The sequence below is a fragment of the Oreochromis niloticus genome, linkage group LG23 (genome assembly GCF_001858045.2).
Source record: "Oreochromis niloticus isolate F11D_XX linkage group LG23, O_niloticus_UMD_NMBU, whole genome shotgun sequence".
Lineage (NCBI taxonomy): Eukaryota > Metazoa > Chordata > Actinopteri > Cichliformes > Cichlidae > Oreochromis > Oreochromis niloticus.
This window is the reverse complement of record NC_031986.2, coordinates 2,094,406-2,112,033: the sequence shown is the minus strand read 5'-3', so window position 1 is coordinate 2,112,033 and position 17,628 is coordinate 2,094,406. Positions and strand designations below refer to the sequence as shown.

The 17,628-nt window shown below is 40.3% G+C and overlaps 1 protein-coding gene across 12 annotated transcripts in view; it reads right to left on the bottom strand.

Annotated features, from left to right (window-relative positions):
• The window catches only part of LOC100698887 (diacylglycerol kinase zeta), a 101,703-nt gene that overhangs the window by 27,947 nt on the left and 56,128 nt on the right, over positions 1–17,628 (bottom strand). For 8 of the 12 annotated variants that reach the window (XM_025902740.1, XM_025902739.1, XM_019351247.2 and 5 more), the window contains 4 exons: positions 4,254–4,320; positions 954–994; positions 698–840; positions 5–91 (listed from right to left, as the gene is read on the bottom strand). In XM_025902740.1, coding sequence (XP_025758525.1) covers positions 5–91; positions 698–840; positions 954–994; positions 4,254–4,320 — 338 coding nt within the window. Of the gene's footprint in view, positions 1–4; positions 92–697; positions 841–953; positions 995–4,253; positions 4,321–15,277; positions 16,383–17,628 lie in introns of those variants that run through there. The other 4 variants (XM_025902735.1, XM_025902737.1, XM_025902742.1 and 1 more) reach the window with 2 other exon arrangements.

Genomic DNA, 17,628 nt, shown 5'->3' with positions numbered 1-17,628 from the left:
TTACCTGGGAACAGAGGATGAAGGTGAGTCGCAGGAGGAAGCAGCAGTGTAGACTAAAACATCAGTGGAGCTCTGACTAGAAGTGTTGTCCCTGGAGAAGGTATTAGGTCATGAAATAGGGCCTACAGAGTATGTCGTTTGACAGCAATAAAACAAAGAGGTGACTCTTGGAATCAGCTTATTTTGTGTATAATCATAGAGGGTTTTTTTTTTTCTACTTTTACAGAGTGTGAGTGGGGGTGACACATAGCTAGAGCTCGTAGGTCGGACTCAAACCCAGGTGGCTGCATTTCAGCCGCATGGCGTATAATTACCTGCTAAGCCAGGGGACTAAAGTCTGATTTAAAAAGGTTAGGATCATTGTAAACATCTATATTTATGGACTGTAGTGGTTGTTGGCCAACTACAGAATTCGCTACAGAATTATTTAAAAGGCTGTATCAAGAAAATGAATAATAATAATTTTCTCATGTAAATTTTGGTTGGTAATTAACTGCAATTGGCAGACTATTTCTATTGATTTATTGATTACTTCAAGGAGTCAAAGTAAGGCCACGCTTTCCTTCTCCTTTTCAACCAATGAGTTCCTTCAGTCTACATTTATTTTTATTTTTTCTAGCGTTATGCACTGAGATGAATGGAACAAATAAAAAAACAAATGTTTAATGAAAATTCAGCTTAGTGACAACTGATTTACCTGCTGTTTACTGGGCTAGGGGTGGGGTTAACCAGGTCAGCCATGGCTGAGGGGGAGGTGCCTACAGTTGTCATGACAACAAGTTCAGGGTCCAGGATGAAGATCTCTTCCTGGGAGATTTCGGATACATAGTTGAGATGTTCCTGAAGGTTTTAGCAAAGAATCAAACGAGAAGGTATCATTAAGGTCACGGAGTGAAAATGACTAAAAACTACAACTGGGCTATAAATATACAACACAGGTGGTGAAACCTTACCTGTGCTCGGTCTATCCTGTAGAAACGATCAGCTGTCGTGGCTGAGGAGACACAGAAAGACAGTTTTAGCCAAATAAATACAACATGGGAAAATTGCTATTGCTGTAAGCATGTCTTAAATTCGGCTCATTTAAAGCAGATTGCTGCAGGCGGTCATTAAGGTTCAGGTCAGGAAGCAAATAACTTTGAACATTGTTAATCTGTACATATGCTAGCTCCCACCTCCTGTGCCAATTACTGTGGGAAAACCAATAGCCTGCAGAGTAACAAGACAAGACGATGCCCCCACAGGGTGAAAAAACTGTTGTTTCTTACACCATAAAATAATTGTATCTTATTTCAGTGTAATAGGGAACTTGCATTCATTTTGTGAAGACCATATTAATGACTACTGTGATGTAACAATGAGTTTCTAGCAGCGGACTCCATTTTTGTCCCATTTCACCGAGTTCACCTTTGCTCTGCATCATTATAATGAACATGTACCAGTTTTACTTCATGGTCTAGCACAGCCCAGCAGCTGTTAACACGATTCCTTTCAAACCATTCTAGGAATGTTATTCTAATGCCAGGTTACGTACAGTTTGTCCATCTGAGCAGCTGGTGTAGGAAATATAGTCTAATATAGAAAGAACTGATGAAAATCTTTGTTGATGTCATTAATCAATTCATACAGTGACATAAGTTAATAACAACAAATGTGAAAAGTATTTTGGTCAAAATAAACAGCAAAAATGTATTTTTTCAAAAGTACTTAAAAATATCAGCCATCACATAATGTGTGTAAATTCTTTGTTGGGTTAGAGTAGAAATACCACTGATCACATGCATCCTCCTCAAACACATTCTTCTTATCTCTCTTTCAGATAGATGTTGCATCTTTTTAAATCCAGTTTTCTGCTCAATGCCAATAGGACACAACCCAGGCAGAGGTGTGTGTGTGTGTGTGTGTGTGTGTGTGTGTGTGTGTGTGTGGGTTGTGTTAATGTGCATGCACATTTAGCATTGTGTAGGAAGCCTGGTCTTTCTCTATGATATTTTTGGCAAGTTGCTCTGAGAGATAAATATTCATGACATTCTCCAAAAACCAGGATCTGATGGGACTATGTTTTATGTTATTTTGAGGACGTGCTAACACAGAAACCTGTTTACATTAGAGAACTGTGTCAGCATTTGTCCTGCTCACACTGCCTCACTCTGCCTGTGATAATGCTGCATTAACCTATGATCCAATTTTCTTACAATACAGAAAATGAAACTTTGTCAAGTAGTAGTCCTGGGAGTGTGACTGAACCAGCCGTCAGTACTCCTCACAGATCTACAGCAAACAAAACCACAGAGAGTACAGATCTCGACTGTAGGTCACTGACTGCGTTCTTACAATCAGATTCTACATTTCACAGCAACATGTGGTGCAAGAGATCTGACATTTCGTGCAATAGGTAACAAGATTGAAAAGGGGCACTCAAAATGTAACAAGATGTGTGTTTGTCCCTTTCTCCCAGTGGAACACCAAAAACCAAACAAAGAAACAAAGAAACAAAAAAAAAACCCACCAGTAATGTGACTTCTACCACTGCCTTAGAATAGAAGACAGATTATTCCTACACAACGTTACAACCCTCACAGTCAAGTATGACTAGGTTTATCTGTCACTGGTAATGGTGACTGCACATATTTACTTTCTTTTATTTATCAAGCTCTTTTATGAAGTTATTAATCCACTGGTTTGGTTACTTGTTAGCTTGTTTTATCACCACAAAGAACACAAGAATACAAAGTAAGTGTACATGCTGGCTGTGTCAGTTAGTAACATCAAGCTTCTGGTAACGCCACACTGAAAAAAGTCTATCAATAAACTTAATCTGCAAAATTTGTAACCATTTGTGATAGACTATAAACATGATTCCTCTGCCATTAGGCTTATGAATGCATGCATTAATTATATAACACATCCATAGTAGCAAAAACAAAAACATGTATGACTGATTTGGGCTTCATCCAAGTTAATTAAAGACCAACAGGCAGCTGATCAAAACTGAATTGGTAATTGCCATTTAACTTTTCAAATGAGTATCGATATGAGTATTCAGTGTTGGGGAGTAACGGAATACATGTACCGCCGTTACGTATTTAGAATACAAAATATGAGTAACTGTATTCCGTTACAGTTACCGTTTAAAAAGGTGGTATTCAGAATACAGTTACTTTGTTGAAATAAATGGATTACACGGCGGTACTTCCCTGTTTCATATTGTCGCGGGTCAGGACTGTTTGGGTTTGTTTGACAGCTATGTTCTGTTGTTCCAGGTGGCAGCGTTACGGTTGCCATGGTTACAGGGTGACGCTCTCTCTCTGCGTGTTTCCTGGGTGAGAGAGCGCTTTTTTGTTGTTGTTGTTGTTGTGCTAAGCTAAAAGGCAGAATGCTACAGGCATGGCCCTAAAGAATGTAGCCTCATGGGCAGTGTAGTCCGTGCTGCAGGGAGAATGGACTGCCATACACGTTATGTGTCTGTGAGCGAGGGAGGGAGAGAAAGGAAAAGTCCGAGCTGTCACGGAGCAAAAACGGGAGCTGGAAGCATGTAAATATAATAATAACCACAGCAGCCAAGAAGAGTGCCTGACGAGCCCATTTGTAAGTAAGCTATTAAGACTCAACTGTACACTGTGTTCGTGTAAATAAGTTCTGTTGGAGCAGTCTTTCAACGCCTCTCTCTGTCTCCGGCAAGCAAAGTTGACCCAGACAACAAAGTAAAGCTAGTTTTCGGCTATGAGCCCGACACGGAACCCACTGTATTAGCCAGAGGTCCCTTTACTACGGTTCGGAGCCGCGGAGCTTCAGTATCAGTAATAAATCACAGCAATAGTACATTCACGTAATTGTAAACAGCATGATAATATATTAAGTAATCCAAAGTATTCAGAATACGTTACTCTCATTGAGTAACGTAACGGAATACGTTACAGAATACATTTTGGGGCATGTATTCAGTATTCTGTAATGGAATACATTTTAAAAGTAACCTTCCCAACACTGTGAGTATTTATGTATAAGTCATACTCATGAAACAGGATATCACCATAATATCATCATACTGGGTAATGACTTTTGAAAAAAAAGTATTTGAACTATCCAGTCCAATCCAGTGGAGCACTGTATCGCAGCGGTTTAAGCAAATAGTCATCAGTCTTTACCCTTAACCTTACTGTAGACACAAACCTGTGGAAAACCAGATCACACAGTAACTGGATATTAGGATAAAGGTAAGGTAAAAACTACTATTATTAAGTAATACTTACAGTCAAGGAAACACCACTTTGGGGACAATCTCTGTGAGCAAAGATTCTTCGGCTTGGCTGCCTCCTCCTGAATGACAAACAGACAAACCTGATTACAGGTCGGTGGACGAGACAGTAAACAGAAGCTCAGCCGAAGCGAGGACAAGATCCTCTGGTGGTACTGAAAGTCTTGTTTTTCAAGCAGTCATGGCTTCTTGTTCAGCTCAAAAGTAGTCATTGCAAATATTCTCCTTCAAATTTACTGCAAGATGAATATCTGTTTTGGGCCACATATACCAATAAAAAAGTCATGAAAATATGACAAGATTACCAGACATCACAACAATGGTGGGATTTGGTTTTAAAATGCCTACATTGAGTCATTTTTACACATTCTCCTACTGCTGAATCTGGAGAAACACCTGTGAAACAAGCTGCATTCACATTTAAAGTAGATTACTGACCCTCATCAGGTGTGACTGTTAGCTAATTACATTTAATAAAGACCAACACAATTTACATGAAGAGAAACACGTACCAACAAAACATTCAGGGACTATCACACCTGACCATCAATACATGATTCAATTCAGTTTTATTTATACAGCGAGAAATCACAACAACAGTCGCCTCAAGGTGCTTTATATTGTAAGGTAGACCCTACAATAATACATACAGAGAAAAACCCAACAATCATATGACCCCCTATGAGCAAGCACTTTGGCGACAGTGGGAAGGAAAAACTCCCTTTTAACAGGAAGAAACCTCCGGCAGAACCAGGCTCAGGGAGGGGAGGGGCCATCTGCTGCGACCGGTTGGGGAGAGAGAAGGAAGACAGGATAAAGACATGCTGTGGAAGAGAGACAGAGGTTAATAACAGATATGATTCAATGCAGGGAGGTCTATTAACACATAGTGAGTGAGAAAGGTGACTGAAGAAGAAACACCCAGTGCATCATGGGAATCCCCGGCAGCCTACGTCTATTGCAGCATAACTAAGGGAGGATTCAGGGTCACCTGGTCCAGCCCTAACTATATGCTTTAGCAAAAAGGAAAGTTTGAAGCCTAATCTTGAAAGTAGAGATAGTGTCTGTCTCCCGAATCCAAACTGGAAGCTGGTTCCACAGAAGAGGGGCCTGAAAACTGAAGGTTCTGCCTCCCATTCTACTTTTAAATACTCTAGGAACAACAAGTAGGCCTGCAGTGTGAGAGCGAAGTGCTCTAATAGGGTGATATGGTACTACAAGGTCATTAAGATAAGATAAATGATGTCATCGCACATTAGGGGCCGAGTCCCATGGATGGACGTATGAATTCAAGAATTTGTAATTTGAAGAAATTACTTTTCACGTTTCATCCAGTTTTAGTTGTAAGGGGTCTTTGCAACAGCGGGTTGTCTTTTTAATGAGCCTTTACTGAGTGGGCACATCAGATGACCGACACGTTCATTCATCCATTCCTGCCTACTGAAGACCTTCAAATTAATATTCAAATTGTCTTTGGCAATTTAAAAAATAAAGAGCTGTCACATGTTTAATCCACATATCATACAGCAAACCAAGTACAATAAAATTACAAAATGTTTCTCTATAAAGCAAACCAATTTAGTTTTAGTCATAAAACTAGATTTCAGTTTGCAAACAACAAAAGTCACATCAGGATAAAGCTGATGTAATCACTGTTCCCTCTGAGTAGGTGCGACACAGCTGGGCCTGGAGTTGTCCTGTACATATCCAGTCACATTATCTTCTCGAGTCATAATGTCAAAAACTTGTGACAAGAAGAAAGTTGCACTTCTTTATATAGCCTCATTACTGCAACTTTTTGTATGTTGATATGGTGCAGCCTTTTTTTACATCCAGTCTCCAATTAGTTTAGAATGCAGCAGCAGGACTTTTTAACTAGATCAAAAAACAGACAGCACATTACTGAGATTCCTGCCTCCCTGCTCCGTTTCCCTGTTAGTTGTAGACTGAAGTTTGAAAGCTTGTTCTCTGTTTACAGAGAAGTAAATGGTCTTAGCCTGGTATCTGTGAACTCCTGCCCCCGTACTACACAGTCAGACACCTAAGATCTCCAGACCAAAGCCCTGTGTCTGTCCCACAGATACACAGGATTAGGAGTGAAACAGCAGATTCAATCATTATTTTTTCACTCTACATCTTTTTTACTAAAAACACACCATCAGTTCTGACTGACTTTGCCTGACTTCTCAAACTAACGACACAACCCTACAGTAAATCCTTTGTTGTGTTTTCAATCCACACCACCTTTGAAAGTATTTGAGGGTCAGGAATATTTTTATATTATAAATTTATTTTCATTTATGGCAAATTTGTCTGGCCATGTCATTGACTGTTGAAGTGAGGGGGCTTTCTGGATTCGCTTGATTAATTGCAGGATAAAAAGGGGTTAAGCAGCAGAAGTTAATCAGACAAGAATTCATCATTGCAGCATTCTTATGATTCTGTTTATTGGGATTTACTGCTGCCTGCTATAACATGGATTATACCAAGAGATGTGCAGTGTCCGTTTTTCTACTCAATGTACTGCTTATAAGGTTGGCGAAACCTGCAGTCAGCTGGGTGAGTGATGAAACATTTCTCCCATGACGCTACGTCCAGATGAACAGAATCAACTTCCTGGGATTTCCTTACCCGGATGATTTAAAATCACTTGTTGCATGCTCAATTTGTTTATGAATGTATTTAAAGAACTTCTAAATTTCTGATTCCTGGTTCCTGTGTGCAACAAGAAGATATGAGAGATGGGGTGGACGCGAGCTTCAGGGCCATTATGTAGTCCCCCTGTAAAATTTCCAAAGTCGGTTTGAAGTATAAGGAATCCTATATTCAGAGAAAAGCAAATAAAACTGAAGAGAAGGCCAAACAAATTTGAAAGTTTTTACTTTAAGTATTTTTTTTATATCACAATAAACTCAATTTGTTTGTTTGTTGTTTATTTTTCAAGCTTTATTATGTTTGAGAGCATTTCTCTGATTTGAATGGTTTCATGATAACGAGTACAACTATGGGAGAGTGTGCTCCAAATTTCAACCCCCTAGCTTTGAAAAATGTATTTTTAAATGCCATAAAATATGGTGGTGCAGGCCAAACTATTAATTTTTTAAGGAAATTCAATGGAATTTCTAAAGTGTAGCTGAAGTTAAGCTTGACTTTTGAAATCCCATTTTTCTGAGGTCAAATTTGGCCTAAAAATATCTGACTGACATTGATTAAATAGTTCTCTGGCTCTACAGAAAATTGTACTTTGAAAATATTGCAAAAGAGCTCAAATTTGGCAGTTTCCCTATAAAGAAATGTATCGTCATCCTATATGTTTTTCAGGGAAGTCAGAGATGGTAAGGCTGAGAATTTTTCTTTAATTGATATGGAATGGCCCAGCTGCGTGTAGTTCTTAGAATCCACGTGCAAAAATGCTATGACTTGCATGGCTCCTAGTAAATGAAATCATTTAATGATTTGCCAGGTAACCCTTGAGTTCAGCACTGCAGAAACGAAAGAAAAAGTCACCTTCCAGTAGAAGTGGCAGGAAGAGGACAGCTAAAGAAAGTTGGGTTTTTTTCTCTTTTCAAACAGTAACAGAAAGGCTCGCTGGAGTAAACACTTCTCCTACTCTCCTCTGTTTGTCTTTACTTGCCTAATCCTGCTGTCATGTTCAATACCAGTCTCAAGCTGAGTAAAATGCCTGCAGGCTTTGAAAGAAAACCTACAAACCCTTCTAAAAAGTTTGACTTATCTGAGTGACTGCGTCTTCTTTGCTTTCTCCGTCTTCACTGTCCTACTTAACCCTTATTCTGCAGAAAGCTCAAAGAAAGCAGACAAAGAATGAGTGAACTAAAATGCCGACAATACTGTAGGAACAGATACCGGAGTGAATAATAAGCAAACTTTGTTCAAGTGAAATGCCTGTTTTAATTGTCACTGCTTTAAGATGCATCGTCTCTCATTTTCTCCTGAGATGAGACAGGATCAGCCAATCGCTGCAAACGATGTAACACATGGCAGCAGCTTTACTGGCACACACACACAAGCAACAATAAACTGCCTAAAACAGCCATTTTCTAGTCAAATTAGACGACAGATTTTAAGAGGATGCCAAGAAAGGTTCATCAAGATACACAGAGAGATGCGACTGCCAACCAGAACAGCTCCTGAATATGTTTTCAACACATTTTGTGGATACTGAATGAATGCAGAGGGCATTACTAATATATATTTTGTGAGGTTTTTAGCTGTGGTACCAGCCCTCCATCTAGCTGTAGTAGCAACAGCCTAACCAAGGTGATCCATCTCCAACAATATTTTCCAGCTCTTCCTCAGTAAATCCCGAGGTACTCCCAGTTCACACTGGATATATAACCCCTTCAATGTGTACTAGGTGTACTCAGCAGGTCTACTGAGAGCCTGTAAAAACTCCACTTAAAGAACAGATTGGATGGACTGGCAGAACTAAAGCTCTGTTTTACAGCTGTTATGTAGGCGTATGCATATTACAGAGCTCTGCTTTGCAAAGAGAAAGATTCAAAATACTGAATATCCTGCAACACACAAAAAGTTTACTCAGTAGGTGGTTGTAGAAGTAAGCTATTTTTTCTCCCGATCCATCACAAACTGCACCAGTGAGCATCAACAGTCACCAGAGAGCAGAAGATCAAACCGCGAAACAGGCGTTCATTATTCTGGTTGCTATGCAACACAAAGTCTGACAGCAACTCCCAAATTGTCTTCTATTAATGATCTCGCCTATATAAAATTAGGATGTTGTTGTTAAAAATAACATTTACAGTTAGTGCTGCTCTGATTGCACCTAATGAGGAAGATGAAGAGCTCATTGTGATGTGGATACATGGTATTCGACAGGTTCAGTTCATCCACAGTGTTTGTCTAAATACAGCATTCACTAGATTTACACTTAAGGACTTTATCTGCTTTCCAGCAGAGTACAGAAAACTGTTTTTCTTTATCAAGTGAATGAACTCTCTGCACTCTGTAAAAACCTGGCTCAAAACTGGGTTTTACCTTTGATCAACAACTGCACAGCTTCTAAATGGTGAATGATGTGGTTCATATTGAGTACGAAATGACGACTTTTTCTTTGCTTCATAAATTTTGGACTTTAAACTCAGAGTTAGACGGACAGACCCATTTACCAAAGCACTAATTATTCTGATGCGGTCTTACTCTAAAGTCTGTTAAAATAAACCACAGGAAAAGAGAAGCTGCATGCTTATGAACACAACTCAGATTGCACCGGCTGGCGTTCAATAAAAGCACAGCAGCTACATCCCATACAACACACATATCAGGGTGACAGAACATGAGAGTATGGCATCTCATCAGCAAATTCCCCTTGGCTGGCTCAAGCACAGAAAGAACAGAAAGGGAGGAAGAAAAGAGAATCTTTGATACAGACTCACTGGAGCGCTGAGCAGGTGAGCTAGCCGAGTTCTGAGACTTGTCATTAAGCTTCGTGATTCATACTAACCTGTTACAGTCTGTTATTGGCACAGTCATTTTTGAAATGCAGTAAGTTATTGTCATTAAATAATGTGTTGAAATGCTGGTGCCTCTTCAAAAATGTTGAATATAAAAGAGTTCACATTGTTCTTAATTTAATCTTCAAAGTTTCATATATTCTATATATTTATTACAAGCATAGTGAAATATTTCAGGCCATTTTGATTTTAATTATGATGATTGTGATTTATATCCCCTGAATATCAAAAATCCAGTATCTCAGATCATTAGAATATGTCATACCCGTAATACTAATCAAAACAATCAATTACTCGTTTTTAATCAAGGCTGGCTCCATCGCTCTGGACGAGAGATGTGGTCAGAAGTTTACTCATCGTGGGCATGCATGTCATGGTAATGTCTGGCTTTCTTTGAACTCTTCTTTCTCCAGCCTGGAATGATTGTACAGCATGCATCTTTAAAGACTAAAAAACAAGTATTGGGTGCACAAGTTCAAATTTATTTTGGATTTTCTCTAATCCGCACAAGGTGAACAGTATTTATACAGTACAGGCTCAAATATATATGTACACCACCAATAATATTTGGTTAAATGTTCACCCCAACCGGTCGCAGCAGATGGCCCCGCCCCTCCCTGAGCCTGGTTCTGTTGGAGGTTTCTTCCTGTTAAAAGAGAGTTTTTCCTTCCCACTGTCGCCAAAGTTCTTGCTCATAGGGGGTCATATGATTGTTGGGTTTTCTCTGTATGTATTATTGTAGGGCAGGGGTCGGCAACCTTTCTGATGATGAGTGCCATTTAAAATTTCCTCAGAAGTCAGTGTGCCATATGATTGCATTAGCAATAAATTTAATAACGCTCTATATGAACAGTTAAACAACATATAGAACCACTTTATAGAATTATATTTGTTTGCAAATGTTGGCAGCTATCAGCGAATAGTTATCAGCTATTTTGAAACAAAAAAGGACACTTTTTATCCATAACAAGAACTCCATAACAGCAAATGAACTGTACAACAGAAAATACAAATGCTATTTATGGTCTCCTCACAACAATGATAAGTAAAATAAACTGGGCCAATATGGTATGTTTGTTAATACAGGGATACACATGTTAATGTGATCTCTGGTCTCCCACTCAGAGACACAGGTCTCCGAGTGTCCAACATTCAGACGGCTACCTGAGGACACTCATGTGAGAGAAAATCTGCTCACACAGATATGTAGAGCCAAATACTGTCAATAATGCCTCTGCAATGTTCTGAAGACAGTTAAACTTGTCAGGTAGTGATGTCCAGCAGGTGAAAACGCAAGCTCCATGAACACGCACAGCTGTGGATTCTAGCTGCTTCGATGTCGCATTAACTGGCATTAACTCAGCCAGTTAATGCCAGACAAATCTAGCTGCTCATTAAAGATTTCTGGTTTGATCAGAAAATAAAACATTGGTCCATACACCTGAAAGTCCCAAAAATGCATTGTGTCTCGAGTCTATGGATGCATTTTGACTAAAGACCGGCCCCCAGATATTAAAGCCATAAAGCCTTTGAAAACAAACGCTGTTGTGACAGTGATGTACACTGTCTTGTTGGTAAATGTATGATTTCTATTCATTTTACGTCAGATAAAAACTTTGGTTGTAAGCTTCAGATAATTATTTAATAACAGCCAGACATTTTAAATGAGAATAAGAAAGTATTTCTTTGTGCCTCCCTTTCCCTGTTAATGCCCTACCTGGCCCCCTGGCAAAACTTTGCTAGACCCGCCCCTGCACAGTTACCAGCTGTCAGCTACTTAGAAAAGCATCCTGGTGTTATTTGTCTCTCAGAAACAGTTCATAACTTCCCTTCAACTCATCCATGTCACCTAAAAGGTAAACCTGTTTCTCCATCACCTGTTCAGCTCTGATGATTCAGTAAGGACATCTCCTGGTTTCATCTTCATCTTTCCCTCTCACCAGATAACCAAACTGATATCATGACCAGCAGCTTTACAGCTGTGGCTCCAGCAAACATCAGCTGATACTAGAAATTAATATTAAATACATTCTAACAACAGCTGATCAAGCTTAAACGTGCTGCTGTTGTTTAGTGCGACATCCACTGGTTTCCTCTTTGTGGCGCAAAGTGAGCGATAAACAAACAAGAGAGAAAAGCTGATCAGCTGATCATTGATCAGTTTCATGATTGAAGTAGCAACAGGAGAGAGAGGGGAGAGAATGAGAGGAGAAGAAGATGCAGCTGTGCAGCAAAGACACAGAATAACTTCAGCTTTGTGTCTTTTTTCCATTCTAGCTGAAGTACGGGACAAACTGTGTTCCTTCTCAGCTCAACACGAAACGCGTAATAATTTCTCTGAATGCGGGACGATTCCGTTTGTACGGGACGGTTGGCAACTCTACTAACTAACCTTATGAATAAAATAAAGTTCACTATCAGTAACATCATAGCACCCACCCAGCTGTATAGAAACTCCGTCATGCTAGCTAGCACGCAGTACGAGTTATTGTAACTGACTGTAAAACGTCAGCACAACGAAAATAAACTCCACCTAAACTTGGTTTATATCTGACCCAGATAGACTGCAGGTCATAACTTCTTACCTGAAGTTTAGTTCACCTGACGCTCCAACCGGCGGCTGCCTCGGGTCTCTCCTCCTCCTGCCTCCCCTTCCCTCATCCACCTGCTGGCCTCCACCACTTGTTAATTTTACTGAATCTGTGGAAGCTACGCCATAGCCACCACCAAACAACTGAGTTATTTTTACACACCGACCAGCGTCTGGCCAATCCACCACCAAAAAATAAAAAAATTTAAAAAAAAATCATCGGGCCACCGAGCAAATGCTCGGAATGCCCGATGGCCAGTCCAGCTATGGTCGTGCGTGCCAACGGTGGCACGCGTGCCTAGGGTTGCCGACCCCTGTTGTAGGGTCTACCTTACAATATAAAGCACCTTGAGGTGACTGTTGTTGTGATTTGGCGCTGTATAAATAAAACTGAATTGAATTGAAATTGAAATGTCCCTTTAACTACACTTTCGGTGGCCATCAACCAGCTACGGGCATAATTCAGGTTGGATATTTGGCAATTCTTCAAAAGAATCGACAGGGTTAATTTAACCAAGTTTCTTGGCACAAATTTGCAACGGTTTTGAGATCAGTGCTTTGGGACCATCATCCCAGAAACTTAATGTTAGCCTACTTTAGTCCAAAATGGCAGTCCAAGACAATGTAAAACTGGCTTCACTGTGTAGAGTCACACTGGTGTTAAAACAGTTCATAGCAGGTTTTGTGGTTCATGTGTTGCTGATGCACACCCTAACCAGCTCCCTCTGATTTGAAGGTGACAATATGGACAATCTTCTTCCAGACTTCCAGGCAAAGTTGTGACACATCTGAATGTAACACATATATAGTGTACATTTGTTTGAAATGATGATCAATGGAATTTAGAAATGTCTCCAAGAAACATTCCCAACTTGTGTAAATCTACAATTCCCATTCCCATGAATCTGAGTATTGGTCAGTCAAACAAACCCTTTTTAGTAGTAATGAACCATAATCACTAACAAGAAGTTAACAGGCATTGGTCTTGAGTTGTAGAACCCTCAGCACCACTTATTAAAAATTAAAGCCTGTTAATGAAAAAAAATACATTCATTTAAGCGTGTGCACTCAATTATTGTCTCAAGTATAGTCATTAGGGATAGATGCTGTATGATCATTCCACCATGGACAAGAACAGGGGTGGGGAACTCCAGCCCTCGAGGGCCGGTGTCCTGCAGGTCTTAGGCTGCGTTCACACCGAACGCGATCGAGGCGAGCGAAAACACCCTAAACGCCCCTAATTTGACGCGTGCACATTCGCACCTCAACGCGTCCAAGAAAAACCCATCGCGCCTCAAAATTGCATCTTTCCATGCGCGTGGACCGGAAATGTGGGAGGAAGTTGTGCCAGATGTGTTGTGCTGCAGATGTCCTCTGAATAAACACATTATCTTGTTAGCGGAAAGGTATTTGTACATCAGTGGGAAAATAGCGGGACAGTAGGCGGGCTTGCTAGCTTTTGCGCGGCTTCATCGGGTCAGTCTGAAAATTAAAAAGGAGAATGAATGAACTTACCAGGTTGCCCGATCTCCTCACTTCTGTGCCTCCAAGCTCGGTCCTTTTTATTCCTGTCTCGGTAGAAGTAGCAGCTGGCATCATACAGCTCTGGGTGATTAGCCACGGCAGTGATGAGTTTTTCCTCCATACTGAATGAAGAATGAAGGGCTTTGGTTTGATCTGCCCCTGTGACCTGGTTACAGCCACGTCACCGGCCTCCTGATTGGTTGTCGGGGCGTGATTTGACGCCGGAGTTCATATTTTCCAACTCCAGCGGTTGGCGCGGTACGGGCGTGTGCACAAAATGCAACACACAATCTGACACGCGTGGTTTTCTTCGCGAGTCAAACGCGCCCCACGCGGTACACTGACGCGCGTTTCACGGGTTTTGGCGCTTTCGCGACGCAAATCTGCTTCGCCGGATGCGCAATCGCGTGTCATCGCGCTCTTTCCATTGACTTTACATGTACACCTGACGCTCTGGCCGCCTCTATCGCGTTCGGTGTGTGCGCACCGTTAGATGTGTCCTTGATCCAACACAGCTGATTCAAATGGCTAAATGACCTCAACAACATGTCTTGAAGTTCTCCAGAGGCCTGGTAATGAACCAATCATCTGATTCAGGTGTGCTGACCCAGGGTGAGATCTAAGGCTACGTTCACACTGCAGGTCTTAATGCTCAATTCCGATTTTTTGATCAAATCCGATTTTTTTGTCTGCTTGTTCACACTACACATAAAATGCGACATCAAACGCGCTCTAGTGTGAACGCTGAAAGCAGCCCGCATGCGCAAAAGAAGATGTCACACACAACGCGCTCTGTTTAGACCCAGAGCAAACAATATTGTTTGACTGATGGCCCTTAATATAAAGACTTCGGACTTTATGTTTCCAAATTTTTGCTTTAAGTTATTTTGTTATTTACATAATAATGCAAATAACCTAATAATGATCCTTTTTGCTGTTTTAGAGGAGCGGTGCTTCAAAGGATAGTTGCAGATTTCTGTCAGAATCTGCAGAAAATACAGTAAAAATAAAATTTTCACATTTCTCCAACGTGGTCTTCCTAACAGTTTCACCGGATGGCAAGAAATTGTTCGCGATGTCTTCTTGGGCGCTGATAATTGGCGTCTGTCTTGTGTCAGTGACGTAAAAGACGGATTTAATGCGACATGACCGTTCACGCAGCAGTCGCTTTCTAAAACATCGGATATGTATCGGATTCAGTACCACATACGAAAGTGACCCAGATCGGATTTGAAAATATCGGATTTGTGCCGTTCACACTGTCATACCATGATCGGATATGGGTCGCATAGGGTAAAAAAAAAATCGGATTTGATGCGCTTTCGCCTGCAGTGTGAACGTAGCCTAAAACCTGCAGGACACCGGCCCTCGAGGCCTGGAGTTGCCCACCCCTGGACAAGAAGAAGAGTTCAAAGAAATTATTAAAAGCCCCAAATTGCCAAAATGTTCTTGTCCTTGAGGTGTATGCAAACTTCTGACTACAACTAGAGTTTGTGTAGATTTCTTAAGTAATAGGTAAAGCTGGAATTGCAATAGCCCAGCAACCTTACTGGTTGTTCAAACTACTCTAACTTCAGTTTCATTGATTACCTAAGATGCCCATTGGAAACCTACTTCAGAGCGATTCACTCTTAGAATTAAAACCTGATTACTTGAGTTGGCTTTACTTTGTGACTAGTCCTTTTGGAGCTTCAGGTGGTTTAAGTTTAAAGGTTTTCTAAAGCACAAGTAATTAAAATTAGCTGTGCAGTTTGGTCTGTCCATCTTCTCCTTAATTGCTCAAGTTTTAATGGTTTTAATATTTGCTCAACAATCCTAGATATCTCAAATACAACTATAAATAGACCTCTCAAATCAGAACTGTACTGTGTAATTTTTTGATTGATTGATTCAGAAGAACAAAATCAATGACTTGAAGAGACCATAAGTAGGTAGTGCAGTTTAGTAAAAGAATGAATGAAAAATATCTACATTTCTTGGTAACTGAGTATTCATGTTAACTTTTTTAATAATTTGGGGATTATATGACAAACCCAAAATACTTTGCACAACAGGTCAAACTCACCAATTAACTTTGCTGCACACAAACAACACCACAGATACCACACGGATATACACAAGTAATCGAAATACTTCAAGGTCACCAACACATGAAGAAACTCAAACCGAGTCAGATACAGTACAGCATGCATCATGCAGTCACACTGAGACACATGGGGAAAATCTCCTTGAAAACAAAACTCTATTGTAGTTTTTAATCTTAGAACAATATCAGGAATCAAAGTCTGCCTCTGAGATTGTTCTCAGACACATTATGTAACCTCACGGTGTGTTTTAGTTCCTCTTCTCGCAGATTCTGTTTGTTTTGAAGGTACTTTTATTCATGTAGGTGCAGCCAGTCTATAAACATCTAAATCGGAGATGTGTGGTAATTCATTCTCTTCTCTGACAGTGTTGGGGGTTACATGGAGAACGAAGTGTAGTGAAGAGGCTCATCAAGAGGAAAGGAAAGACGTGTCTGGATGGTATGAATGGAAATAGCACTCAGTAATTTGCAGCCATGCTGACGTAAACTGTCATTTGAGGAGAGACTGGGAACTTGGTTTTGTTTTCTATGTATAATGTTGCCTTGTTTTGTTTCGCTAAACAGCGATCTTTATAAAAGCCATCATTCCTAAATCTGTTGCTGGCAACAATACTGCCATTTAGTGCTCAGAAAGCAGCGGTGGATGACAGAATAGCTAGCAAGAATTAGTCCTGCAGAGTGTTATTAGGGGCTGTCACCGAGCTTAGAAGCGTCTGTGAGGCACCGGAAGAGACCTGGTTGTGTTGACATTACACATGAGTTGGAAAATATATAGTATGGGATATAATCTGGGAGCTAATGGCTGCACTCATTTCTGAAACAAGATGAATGCTGCAGTTTCTTGAAAAGGGGGATTTTCGCTGGATGCCCCAATTGAGTCAATCTTATTTAAGTAGAACTGGAGTGATAAGACCAACACTGACTATGACAGCAACATTAACACAGATAGCTCTACCAGGGTTGTTAACAAAATGCTGCATTAGGTCTGAATGAGCCAGTGAAGAAAGTCACAGCTTTCAACACCCGGTGTAAAGAACATTACTGATCATGGCTAAAAGAGATGCATTTGGTTGGTTGATGGTGGTGGACAGGGAAGCCAGATTCTTCTAGTTTTATGTTTTGCTTGAGAGAATGGCAGGGAGAATGCCTCTGAAAGTAAGACAGCTATATACAGACACCTAAGGCTATTAACCACAGATGGATCTAGGTTTGGTTTCAAAGCTAGTGGCTGATCTGCTAAAACTAGAACACCTGTGTAAGACACATAACACCTAAAATGTTGATGAGAATCTGCAGTCATGGTTTACCACAGTAACACCTCACTTGATGCTGACTCATTAAAAATCCATTTCATCTATTGTGCTCATCCTACATCTTTAAACTCTGCTGTAAAAAAGTGTCACATTTGACTTTTTAAAGCAAGGAAAAAACAAAAAAACAAAACATCTAACATCTCAGTCTAGCTTTCAGACTCCATTAGCTGTGTGACAGCATATGTTGTTTGTTTGTTTATTTTAAATCATTAAGTCTGTGTTTAAATATGGTTAAAATATGGATTCAGGATGTAGTAAACAGATCCCAGAATAGTTTGGCAGACTAAAAGCTGGTCAGACAGGAAATCTGTAATGTCACTGGCTTCATTTCTTTGGTAGCAAAAATCCTCTGGTCTTTCACACAT